This window comes from Rhizophagus irregularis, chromosome 5 (genome assembly GCF_026210795.1).
Source record: "Rhizophagus irregularis chromosome 5, complete sequence".
NCBI classification, from domain to species: Eukaryota; Fungi; Glomeromycota; class Glomeromycetes; order Glomerales; family Glomeraceae; genus Rhizophagus; species Rhizophagus irregularis.
This window is the reverse complement of record NC_089433.1, coordinates 765,565-778,946: the sequence shown is the minus strand read 5'-3', so window position 1 is coordinate 778,946 and position 13,382 is coordinate 765,565. Positions and strand designations below refer to the sequence as shown.

The 13,382-nt window shown below is 26.7% G+C and overlaps 1 protein-coding gene across 1 annotated transcript; it reads left to right on the top strand.

The window, feature by feature from the left end:
* Positions 1–1,583: 1,583 nt before the first annotated feature.
* Positions 1,584–2,125, top strand: OCT59_024721 (uncharacterized protein; the record flags this gene model as incomplete). Its single annotated transcript, XM_025325026.1, has 2 exons — positions 1,584–1,740; positions 2,013–2,125. 2 exons carry the CDS (start codon positions 1,584–1,586, stop codon positions 2,123–2,125), a joined length of 270 nt encoding a protein of 89 aa, XP_025183212.1.
* Between the last annotated feature and the right edge of the window lie 11,257 nt (positions 2,126–13,382).

The following is a 13,382-nucleotide window of genomic DNA, read 5'->3' as shown; positions in this document are numbered from 1 at the left end:
AACTCCAATTTCCTTAGTTCTTTATCAACATATGCTTGGTTTAGGTTATTACCGTATATTATATCATACGTGACAAATCTTGTCCTTTTATTCCTCGTACGATTTGATTTAACTGCGATCTATGACGATTGATTGTTAATTGTACGTTTTTTCTAAAGTAAAAGGTTTAATTATCAACAACATATCTGTTGTTTCTAAAACGAAATTGTGCGGCGTATTAATGCAACACAAAGTAATAATTAAATATACAAACAGAAAGTGTGAAAGGGTGAAGCCAGTTGTCAAAAATTATAAGAACGTTCCGTAAATTTTTTTTTAACAATGGCAAAACTAACAAAACATTGTATAAAAAAATCAGAACATAAATTTGCTCAAGTTTATATGAAATAAACACTGGTCAATCTCTGAGCTAATATGTCTGAACATACCGCAATTGCAATACAAGTTATACAAATGAATATTCATAAAATAATTTCAAATCTAGTTTATGTGAAATTGGACTTAATTATGTTGGTTTCAGAGAAAAAAAAATAAAACTTCGACCAATAAAACGTTAGGTAGAAGTCGATCCCGAATTTTTGACGATACAGTACTCTATCTTCATTAATATTTCAATTGTTTTGGAACAATAAATATGGTTAAAAAATTTACAGTAATATCATGATCAGATTATATATATACATATATATTGTGAAGGTTATTCCATTCACTTTATTGAAAAATTTGAGTACTGCGCAGATTCTAGGAATAATATTGACCAGATTATACCGACTCATCGATATACTGTATATCTATCGCTAGTAATTTTTTTCTGATACCCGATTAAATAATGCTCTTTATGTGAACCCATTCAAGACTTAATATATAATATTTATCCAAGTTTCGAATATTCTATTTTTAAACATAATTTTTTGACGCCACGCCAAATTCGCATTTTCTGCAGATCCTTTGACTCATGAATCACTTCCCTATAAAAAATTTTTTAGAAAATTGATCACATATCGGAGTTTTTCTGGAATGAAAACTAAAAAATGACCATTTATCGGAATTTTCCAGAAAATTTTTTATAGGGCTTTAATTAAAACGTTGAATTACGTCGCTCGCACTTTCAACAAGTTTAATTTATATATTAAAATTTGTTAATAAATTAGAGTTATTAATAAGTTATATAGAAAACCAGAGACAATTATTGATTTTAAAACGTGTACCTGTATTAGTGTATGATAAAAATAGGAAATGGAAATCATTGTAATGTGTGATAGTTAATATGGCACAAAAACAGTATATTGAATCAAATATTGCTCCAGATCAATTATTGAGATTTGAGAATGCAAAAATTTAACAAATATTAGATGAATTTATTAAATATCAGATATTTATAAATAAACCATAAAATTAATAAAAATATAAAATAATATATAAATACCCTAACCCAATTAATTAATTGTATATAATCAACAGCTATTTATTAATGAAATGTACACCTGATTCGAAAACTTGCAGTGAACGTACCCTCTTAATCAGGACGTACTCAATCAGAGTTGTCGTATTGGTAAATGGTCTTTCCGGAATTCTAAAGAATGATGGTCTTAGAATCTTCTAACAATGATGTATGTCTGTTTAAATCATGGGATAAGTTGGGTCTATTCGACGGTTATGATGACGATGAGTTCAATCAATGGTGCAAATTTCATAGTTATAACGATATGGCACAGTTGGATTATGTGAAATATTGGACAGGTGCATACATCCTTCAGAATTAGACAAAGTGGAATGGAACACCAGCAGAAAATTTGCAGGAAAAAACTGAAAATTATTTGGGATTACGAGAAAGTGAAATAAAGAGAGATTATCAAATTTATCAAGATAATTTATCATATGAGAGAGTAGAAAATTTAAATGCATGTGTTGCTTCTATGATTCTCCAAATTGAACCCCTGCTAGTAAAAAATATGATATGGATCACCGATTTATGCGTGTTGGTTCTGTTTCATTTCTGAATGAAAATGAAGAATTTGAAGTTGAAACTATCAACCCTTGCGCTAGATTAACTATCGCTCGTGCTCATGGTCAAATCGATGATCTAATTGATGGTGCTGCATCAAAGCAAATGTGTGTGGTATAGATGAATCTAAAATTTATTTTAATTGGATTATGTTATTGACAAGGTTACTGAAATGTCGATGTCGTCGTCCAATAATAAGTTACACGTATCATTTTCAAGTATCGATGATCAATTTCCAGCTTTTAAAAGTATATATGGGTATGATATGATAGTAGATAATTAAAATTCCATAATAATGTAATTAATAAAGTTTTAATAAAATTATAATATTTTAACATTATATTGTATTTATTGTATTTTAATATTAAGTGTTTTCATTGTTTACATATTGGGGCGTGTACACGAAATTGACTCGTGTGCACTAAATTAATTTTTGAAGTTTCCATTCCCAGTCACCCGCATTATATCAAGATTTTGTATGCTTCTTTGTCATTAATTACAATCATTCTTTCATGAAGCGCCAAAAGCGTATACGCTAGAGTGTTGCTTTCTTAGCATGCGAGGTTATAGATCTTTCTAACGAAGAAAGCATTGAAAACTTAACAAGGAGGTTTGGTGAGTACTTACACGTCATAAAAAAGAAACCCGAATGTTAATAAAGTATCAAGTGTATTTCGTGTTTGAATTTTTATTATTTGTGATTATTTTCTTTTTTTACATGATAGATAGATAATCTTGTAACTGATTAATGATATAATATTTCAAGAGAAAAGATTCTGCAATGATATTACGCAATTTATAAAAAAAAAAGTTTTTTTTAATTTGGACTAGTTTCCAGATCTAATACATTAGAAAATTTGGAATCAATCGAAATGTGATTTTACGATCGATATACCCCTATAAATATTAGTAATGACTCATAAATATTTACATTTTTTTTTAACTTTTTTTTTACTTTTTTTTTAAAAAAAAGAGATTTTTTTATCAAGATTCAAGATTTTAATGAGTCATTATTTCCTATAGATCTTGTAATTTTGATTATCAAATAATTAACATCGAAGTTCCCATATCATCTACTGTGTAAAAGATTTTTTAAAAAGTATAAATATACCCCAAACTCCCTCAAATTTCTCAATACTTTATTTTTCATTTTTTTTTAAAAAACTTCAAATAAACATATTCACTCACTCAGAGAAATTAAGTACGGAATATATTCCATACTTTATGGAAAAATATATTCTCAATACTTCATTTTTCATTTTTTTATCAAAAACTTCAAATAAATATATTCATATAACGCAACTCACGAACTCACGAACTCAGAGAAATTAAACTTGTACTTTATGGAAAAATATATTCAATATGAAATTTTTCCTTTTTACAAACTCTTCGTTTCTCTTCGATAAGTAACTCGTCAGATGAAATTAATAAACCAAGAATATCTTTTACCTGATAGGTTCTTTAAGTCTTCTTTTGTTTTTCGATATTAGAAAAAATACATTTTATTATTTTATGGAAAAATATATTCAATACGAAATTTTCTTTTTTATTTTTTTTATTTCCAGGCAAGACTCACGAAATTCTTTCTTGGTTGGCAATGAAAGCAATACTCAAACTCAACATTTAAGGTCAATGTTACAAAGGTTGAAAATAAAAAATATAATCTTGAAGATGAAAAAATGTAATATGGTATGGATTGTATTTACGAATTAAGATTTACAGTAGACCAATATTAAGGTAAGCATGCGCTCCCTGCTTGCATAGTTTTAATGATACAGGCTTACAGATAAAAAAAGTTGAAAGAGAGTATATATGAGAAACTGGCTTTCCTGGAGGAGGGTTAGCCTATGCACCTGGCTCGTATGCATGGTGTCATATTGTCAGTGGTATCCCAAAGGACCATTACAGTAGGAGTTTAAAAAAAAAGAAAAAAAGAGAAAAAAATGAAAAAAAAAATATAAAATAAAAGAAAAAAATAAATAAAAGAAAAAAGAAAAAAGGTGGGAAAAAAAATGAAAATGAAAAATAAAGAAAAAAAAATAGAAGAAAAAAATAGAAGAAATGAAAAAAAAAGAAACAAAATTTAACAAAAAAATAAAAAAACAAAAAAAACAAAAAAAAACAAATTTTTATTGTGCAAGTTCTAGGATGTCCACTTGAGTAGTATGATACCATCACCTCTCTGGAAACTTTTTTTTTACGCGTATGGTGGTGGTTGATTTTTCTTCCACCTGGTACCAGCCATACTAACGACTTTTTTTTCTTGTTATTTATAGATTTCATTTATTGTACTTGTGATTAAAGAAGAATAGTTGAAATTTGTGTAAACTATCATCCATTTATAAGGTAAGCATGCGCTCCCTGCTTGCATAGTTTTAATGATACAGGCTTACAGGTAAAAAAAGTTGAAAGAGAGTATATATGAGAAACTGGCTTTCCTGGAGGAGGGTTAGCCTATGCACCTGGCTCGTATGCATGGTATCATATTGTCAGTAGTATCCCAAAGGACCTTACAGTAAGGGTTTAAAAAAAAGAAAAAAAAGATAATAAAAAAAAGAAAAAAAGTGAAAAAAAATGAAAAAAAAATAGAAATAAAAGAAAAAAAATATATAGAAGAAAAAAGAAAATGGTGAAAAAATGAAAATGAAAAAATAAAGAAAAAAAAATAGAATTAAAAAAAAATAGAAGACATGAAAAAAAAGAAAAAAAAAGAAAATTTTAACAAAAAATAAAAAAAAAAACAAAAAAACAAAAAAAAAATTTTTATTGCGCAAGTTCTAGGGTGTCCACTTGAGTAGTATGATACCATCACCTCTCTGGAAACTTTTTTTTTACGCGTATGGTGGTGGTTGCTTCCACCTGGTACCAGCCATACTAACGACTTTTTTTTCTTGCTATTTATAGGCTCCATTTATTGTACTTGTGATTAAAGAGAGATCTTCTTTTCAGTTGCAGTATCATCTGCACAAGGAACTACAGAACTAGATTTAAACGCCTTTCATATCGTATCAGCATCGGTCACGCAGGACCCAGAAATATATATAAAAAGGTCAGGTTTGAGTTTGCGTATTTTGAACTAAAAAAAATATGAAAATCTTTCCTTTTTTAGATAATTTTTGATAATTCCAGTCTGAATTTTATTTCCTATTATAGTAACCGACTGACATTATCATAATTCCGGCCCTGAAAAAATGCGTACAGCTCATAGTAAAAAATTTTTTTCATCACCTGACCCCTATATACATATTTCTGGGTCCTGGTCACGCATAACATCATGCTGCCCCAGCAAAAATACCTAAAAAATAAGAGATGAAAGTGAGTAAAAAAGGAAACGAGAGAAGAAAATGATGAGGGAAAGAAGGAAAGCGAAGAGAGTGTGTGTGCGGAAAACAAAAGTATATATTTACCATATAAAATAAAAAATCTTAGAACTTTTTAGAAAAGGGAAAGGTTCTCTCTTTATTGTCTTTAAACCCTCTTTCCTTTCTTGTCCCTTCTCGCTTTTCTTTTTTTATTTTGGTAAAAAAACTGCGAAGTGAAAACAAAAGAAGAGAAAGATAAGTTTATTTTGTAGCTTCAATGGAAATAATAAGAGTGAGAGAGAAGGGAAGAGAGGACAGAACAGGAGAGAAAAGAAAGGAAGCGAAGGAAAAGCGGCGTGACAGACCCACGTGACCATAAAATTTTTGCACTAACTCCTCGCAGGCCAATAATACGATTTATGAATGATAAAATGAGATTTGATTTACTTTTTTTTTCTTTTAATCGAATTATAAACTTTTAATCCAAATATTTATATAAATAAATTTTACTTTGTCAACGATTCGCACGATAACCTTATTGCGGTAGTGGATTTTATCGTCTATAATAAATACACATCATATAAAAGATTTTAATCATCTCGAATGAATTTTTTAATGGGTTTAACATAAATATTTTTTGTCTAAAAAGTCTAAAGACGCGAAAATTCAAAATCAAATACTAAACTCAAAAAAAAAAAGAAATTATACTTCTTATACTACTTTCAAATATTAGTATCAATAGATGATTTTTTTTAAATTATAATAAAGACAAAAAAAAAACTAATATTCCATAATTGTTAAAATTAAAATAAAATTCACTTTAAAGAAGACAACTACTTTTACTCTTAAATAAAAAAGGGCGTGTCACTTTACTCAACTTGGTTCTCTTATCAATTCTCACTCTTATTACCATAATAACCGGATTTCAAAGGAACTTGAAACATTTCAATAAAGAACCTATTTAATACAAGTGCACAATGTTGCTCAAGAATTCGGTGAAACCTCAACTCACTTATTTAAACCAATCTGTTTCTTACCTGAAGAAGTCGAAAAATCTTAATCTCGATTCTCGAATGTAAGTTCCCAAACACCATTTACATGTCGTTATCATCAAATATTTAAAATATAGCAAAGATTGTGTTGCAATTAAACCTTGTATTAAAAGATGTATTGCAGATTGTTCATGATTTATTCCTTAAATTACATATATATCACTTACTTATGTACTGTACACATATTTACAAGATCTTTTTATATACATATATATACAGTATATATTTTCGTTGCAAATAAATATATAATAATTTTAAAATTTATAAAAATAGCACGTGAGTGACGTGAGACATCACTCGAAATTTTTATGTAGTTTTTATTATTGTTGAATTTTCTTCTTAACCAAAAATTTATTATTCATAAATAATGAAACCTGTTTTAATAAAAGAAAAAACATTCTCATTTCGTTGGAAATAATAAATAAAATTCACCGGTTTCTTAAATAAATAAATAGAAGATAGGATAATAGGATAATAATCAATAAATTCAATTAATCCCCCTTTTCAAGTTCTACAACGGGCGGGTAAGAATAAATTGTAAACATGAGTTCATGTTTAAAGGGGAGTTAGGATAGTAGCATAAATGCGGATATTTATTATGTGATATATTGTATATATATATGTACTGTACAGTACAGTATATATGCAAGATTTAACTTATCGATTATTCAACCAGAAACAAAATATTAATAAAAAATATATAAAAAAATTGATGGATTATCCAATAAACGGCCGATCTGGTATCTTGCGGATTGTAAACTCTTTTTTTATATATATATATATAACTAATCACGTGACTTGTAGCCAGTAATATTCGTCACGATATTGTGAACCAGCCAATTAAATTCTTCAAATTCTTCGATATAAAATTATAACGAATTTGAAGTGCAGGACGGTTACGTCGTTTTAAGAAGAGTTGACTGTAATTCGTTAATTATCCAAAATTCTATTCTTCTAATATTTTTTTTTACTGATTTACTATGGAGTTTGAAATTGATAAAATTTTCATATAATGTTTTATTATTTTTCTTGACAATTTCCAGATATTTTCAATGTATTTTCAACTAAATATTGCCCCCAAAAAATTGCTTTATGGTATTTGTGTTTTGTATTTTAGTATTATTTGTGTTTTATATTTTGGAAAATGTACAGGTAATATTAACTTCCCAATTCCCAAAATGAAATTACATACAATCTTATTTAAATTAGACAATTAGAAACGTGGTGAGGTTAGCTTGCAAAACTTAATGCATTTACGTTTAATTTCATAATATTTGATCATCAATACGGTAGTATTTATATTCTAATAATACATCCTCCTCATTTTTTTGTCAAATTCTTTGTCAAGGCTTATATTTTTAAACATCCGTTATATAATTAGGAGTTTTTTTTATTCTGATACAAAAATATTCAAGGCAAAACCAGTAGATATGATTATGTGAGATTTCCATTTCGCCATGTCATCATATACGACAAGATTGATCAGAATACGTCGTACAATAAGAATAATTTGAGCTTGTGTGTTACTCAATTAAAACATGCAAAATCAGCTGGCCGAAATATCATTAAATAAGTATTAGAACGTCATGCAACTTATCCAATAATGGGAAACGGTGCTCCAAAGTATGTAACACAAGTAACATTCCAACTTTGTTTTCATTATATATCCCTTTTTATTTATTTCTGTTTTTCTATAACTTTTTAGGTTTCTTTACAATGCTATCATGATATTGAACTATTCAAGTTCTCTTTTCGCAATGAGTTTGTTAAGATAAAGCATATTCATGTTCCTTTGCCTTTATGAAAAATTCTTGAAGTAAGGTTGTAGTACTGGCACGTTGAGTTTAGAAACAAGTTTTTGATAAAATAAGTTATCTTAACATATAAAATTATGTCCGTGAATATTCTAATTTAAAGATTTTTTTCTTAAAAAATAGGTAAAATAATCAGCTGTTTGACTATGGTCCTTCAATTACATCTAAAGTAAAGATGGCGTAATTCAAAAAAATCTTGAAGGAATAGTATTATGTAAGTTGATACCTTAATACCGTATTGTGATTACATATTCATCACTAGATTATGCAACGTAAGTTTTCTGAGGTTTTAAATGATTCTTAATAGTAATATAGTAATCTTTCAACGTGATAATGATTTACATCTTGTGATTTGTTTCATCAATAGCAACTTTATGTTCTAAAATATTGACTGAATTATTATGTTCATTACGTAATCTAAATTAGTTCGGTAATAATTCTCTACTATAAAATATTTAAGAAATTTAGAAATTTCGTACGGGTCAGTGACCAATGCGTTTTCTAGATTATGTGTTCCAAATTTGGAACAGGTTTGTCAAATAACGCTATAAGAGCAAAATAGATTAAAAAATTTTCTATTTAAAGATTTTTCTTTCTTAAAAAGAAAAAATTTATGTTAGGATTTGATTATATTTTTTTTAGATGGTTACAATCTTATCTAAGCATGTACAGTATTTGTAATATTACCAGAATATGTGGTACGATGAAAATTTTCCAATGATTGGAACTGGAGCTGCTGATACTTTAGCTTGATCTTCCGCTTTCCATTATGAGCACTCTTGGACTTAGAGCAGGTTTGTTTGTGATTTATAAGAGTAAAGTACGTTAAAAAGTATAGGGATAAGTCTATTAATTATCTAATTTAAATTTTTTTTTGTAAAGAGTGGCGAATTTGCATCAGGATCTGTTGCAACTTTGACCATGTCTTTTTATAGCGATGTAAAATTTAATAGAGGCCTATAATCTTACATTTAATATGAAAACATATATCTAACAGGATATCTTGCGTCTGGTGCATCTGAGGTGAGGATATAAAGTAGATGGCATATTATTTGTATATGCTATTCTAACACTATTAATCATCCATCCGCCCATCTGAAGAAAATTATTGGAAAATTTCTCAAAATCATTAAGTAATCATTTATTAAACATTATTGATATGATTTTTTTTCAAATTTAAATTCTCAAGTTCAACTATTTTAATTCTCTTAATCATATTTAGGAAAATCTAAGTGAATTGATTACGTGATGGATTTATCAACCCCTGAATTTCCTTGCAAAATTTTTTGATTTTATTATCGAGGGTTATTGTTGATCCTTTTATTTCATTCTCATAAACTTATTATTTTATTTGATATCGAAATTGATATCAAGAATTCATTTTAAATAATTAGATAATTAGATATTAGACTTTTAATATTAAAATGTTGATCTATTTTAATATTTTTTTCCCCCATTTTTACATTTTTACATTCTTTGTTATCCTAAATTTAAAATCATTTCTTTTATGATGATTTTTTAAATTATAGGGTTGTTATTATTATTATTATTATATTTTATCTTTTATTTTATTTTTCCTTTTTATTTTATATTATCTTACCCTTTTTTTAGATATTAGATCTTTTATATTTTTAATTATTAAATCTTTTATTTTTTTTAATCATTAAATCTTTTATTTTTTTTAATCATTAAATCTTTTATTTTTTTTTTAATCATTAAATTATTTTTTTTAAAATTATTAATCTTCTGTTGTTTTTATAAAAAATTAAATCTATAATTATTCAATCTTTTATTTTTTAAATTATTAAATCTTATTATATTTATAGAATTTTATCTTAATTTTGTGAAAAATAACCGTAGATTTAGAGCTTGAAGAATTTACAAAAATCTACTTTTTTTCAATATTAATTCAATCTTTGATTTACCTTTGATGTAACAACAGTTAAATTAGTGAGATGCAATAAATACATGACATTTTAAACGATGAGTGTGATATCTAGATTTAACAAATTCTAATTTTTCTTGATAATTAAATTAACTTCATTTATAGAATCGATTAAACTTTTTTTAATGATCTGTTCGTATTAAAAAATTATTTTTGTAAAATTACGCAATTTTTTTAAATAATATAAATTTAGCAAATGTTGCATATTACGATATTACGGCATTTTATATGTTTCAAGCGAAAAATTAAATTGGAATAAAATAATAATTATTTTTTGATTTAGGCATTTTATATGTTTAAGCGAAAAATTAAATTGGAATAAAATAATAATCATTTTTTGATTTAGGCATTTTATATGTTTAAGCGAAAAATTAAATTGGAATAAAATAATAATTATTTGATTTATGATTGATTAAAAATTCTAGCGAATTAATATACATAGATAATCTTATTTCTTTATTCAAATAAATAAATAAAATATCTTATAGACATAAAATAAACATAAACATAATCATAGTCATAAAAATAGGATTTAGGAGGTATAATAGGCATATACATAAAATCATAAGGCATAAAATATAAAGCATAAAGCATAAAGCATAAAAACAATGCGCTATAGAAACGCTTAAAATACTTAAACCATATTTAACAATCAAACTAACCAAAAATCGAGTTTCTTGATTAGTATCACTTAACGTCTTAATTACTTAAAAAAAAACCTCCTAAAAACTTGAAAGCTTTTATTATTGTCTTTTAATAACTTGGAATACTTCGACATCTTCAACTGTGATATTTGCCGAAATACCCAATTGAGGATAACAATCCCCATTTACTCCATAAATCCAATTATTAGAATTGGAACAATATAAATTCCCCATACTGGGTCCTTGATTATTCTTACAATACACTGCTCCAATCGAAGTACTAACATAACCCAACCTCGCGGTTGTAATATTTGTAATGTCTGTAAAGTTAAATAAAAAACTATCATCGGTACTCTTACTACCACAATTTCCATTCCAATCGAGAGGATTATATCCTCCAATTAATTGCGTTGAATCTTGGATTTTTGCTATCCAAATTGTGGCACCTTTATTGTCACAATCCCTATGAAAGGATGTTGCATTAAACCCATTATTAAAATTCTGGTTTGATTTGTGTAATAATTTAAAGTCGTATGGGAGATTTTCATAATTATATGATGGATCTTTTCTATCGATCCATGAAGCAAATAAAGGTATCACCTTTGAATTAAGTAGACTTGAGCCCAGTTTCGAAAATCTTGAAGGTAATACGTCAGATTTAGGTTTTTGATTAGGTACTACGTGAAATTCTAAAAGATTATGAATTAAATCTTTCGGTAATATTTTTTTAAAATTGTACACCCTGTAAAAGAAATCCTCAGGTTCGATATCATAAAATCGAATTAAAGGAATAAACCTTTTCAAAGATTCCTTAATCTTTTCTTCATCATCTTTACTCCATTTTGTTGGATCATTTTCCACTTTTTGTTCCGCAAAACACCAATTTAATATTTTCTCCCAAATTTCGATTTCATTCATTTTCAAATCTGTGCTTTTTAATAATAGTTCTAATAGAGAAGGTTTCAAAGATAAAAATTTATCAGAATTAAACCAGTTTTTCGGTTCTGCGCAGATTCTTTCTACACAAAAATCGCACAATATTTCAAACGCGTTACGTTCGTGAAATATTATTTCGAGAATTTCACTTGGATTTTGACGTAAAAAATCCGCATTATTTTCAATTAAATATTCTTGAATATAAGAAGATAGTTGTTGAATGTTAAGTTCATCTGCTGCTAATAACAATTTCAACATATCTTCAACTTGTAAATTTTTTAATTCAATGTTTCCACAATAAATAAATCTATAATTGAATTTTATTATTATTTAATATTACTTTTTAATATAAAATAAATTCCAACGTACTTTTTACGTTACCTTATAATAATTTCAATTATATGTGGCATAATGTTTGGTTTTTTTAAAATAAATTTTCCATTTATTTTTTTAGCCCATTTATTAGAAAATGCGGTATGAAAATATTGAGACCTAATACATAAAATATTTGAATGAGCGTGTATTTCTTTTACGTTTGGAGTTTCTCCAGCGTAAATAATAACGTCATATCCTATTTCCGTTTCGAAAAGTTGTTTGAAATCGTTTGATAACTCAGCTAAAAATTTTGAAGGCATTTTTTTTCTCATGAAAAAAAGGTGAGACGAGAAATTATTCAAGTTTTTAGGAGACATTTAGCCAAATAAATATATACTGCGGAAGATAGTTGATTAAGTAATATTTCTGCTATTGTATTCTTTATTTAGTAATTTGGGATCTACAGGAAGGTTAATAACAATCGGGTATGTTTGGCTTATTTTTAACGATTTATCAACTTTTCACCTTAAAATACGACATTTTTGATTTATGTGTGACGTTTGATGATATGTTAGGCGCATAGAATATATAACAGGTATAATAATGTTACTATTGTTATTTAAACTCTAAATATTTCTAATTAATATTTATAAATTATCGCGCTTTTTTGTAACCAAATTCGAAATAATGATTTCTTAATTTTGTATTATGAACGATCTTTATTTGACCATGAAAATATTATATTACTAATACTTTATTTATAATCATAATGTTTTATGCTGTGTCGACCAAACACCACAAAAGTCCAAAATTTAACTTCAATATATTAGAAAACGGGAACGGGACCCGTTGTAAAGTTCCTCGTTCGTGCAGTGATACACAAAATAAAAAATGTAACCATTAAAGTGATTGTTACGATTTTATTGGTCCGATATTAAAATCGATAACGTAACTTTTGTATCACTTTTCATAGATATTAATAGTCCTACGTCACACTGAACTAATTAATTTAAGATCTCCTAATTTTTACTTTTCAATTATTAAATGGTGTTAAAAACTATAATAATATCAAAATTAAGGAATTTTCTTTTCATCATGATTTTCTACTATATTATTGACAACTTTTATTAAGCAAAAATTTTATTTATATAAAAGGACTAGAAACGAAAGTAATATCTAATAAAAAAGAAATTAAAAATTTTACGGGACTAAGCGTTAGCGAGGAATAATTAATTCAAAAGTTTTTTGTTTTTACTCCAAATTCCAAAATAAGTTATAAAATAAAGAAGTGAATTGAGAAGAATTAAATGAACACTATACAAATGACTACTTGATGTTAAGTGTGGCGTCATTTGGTCATTTGACATTA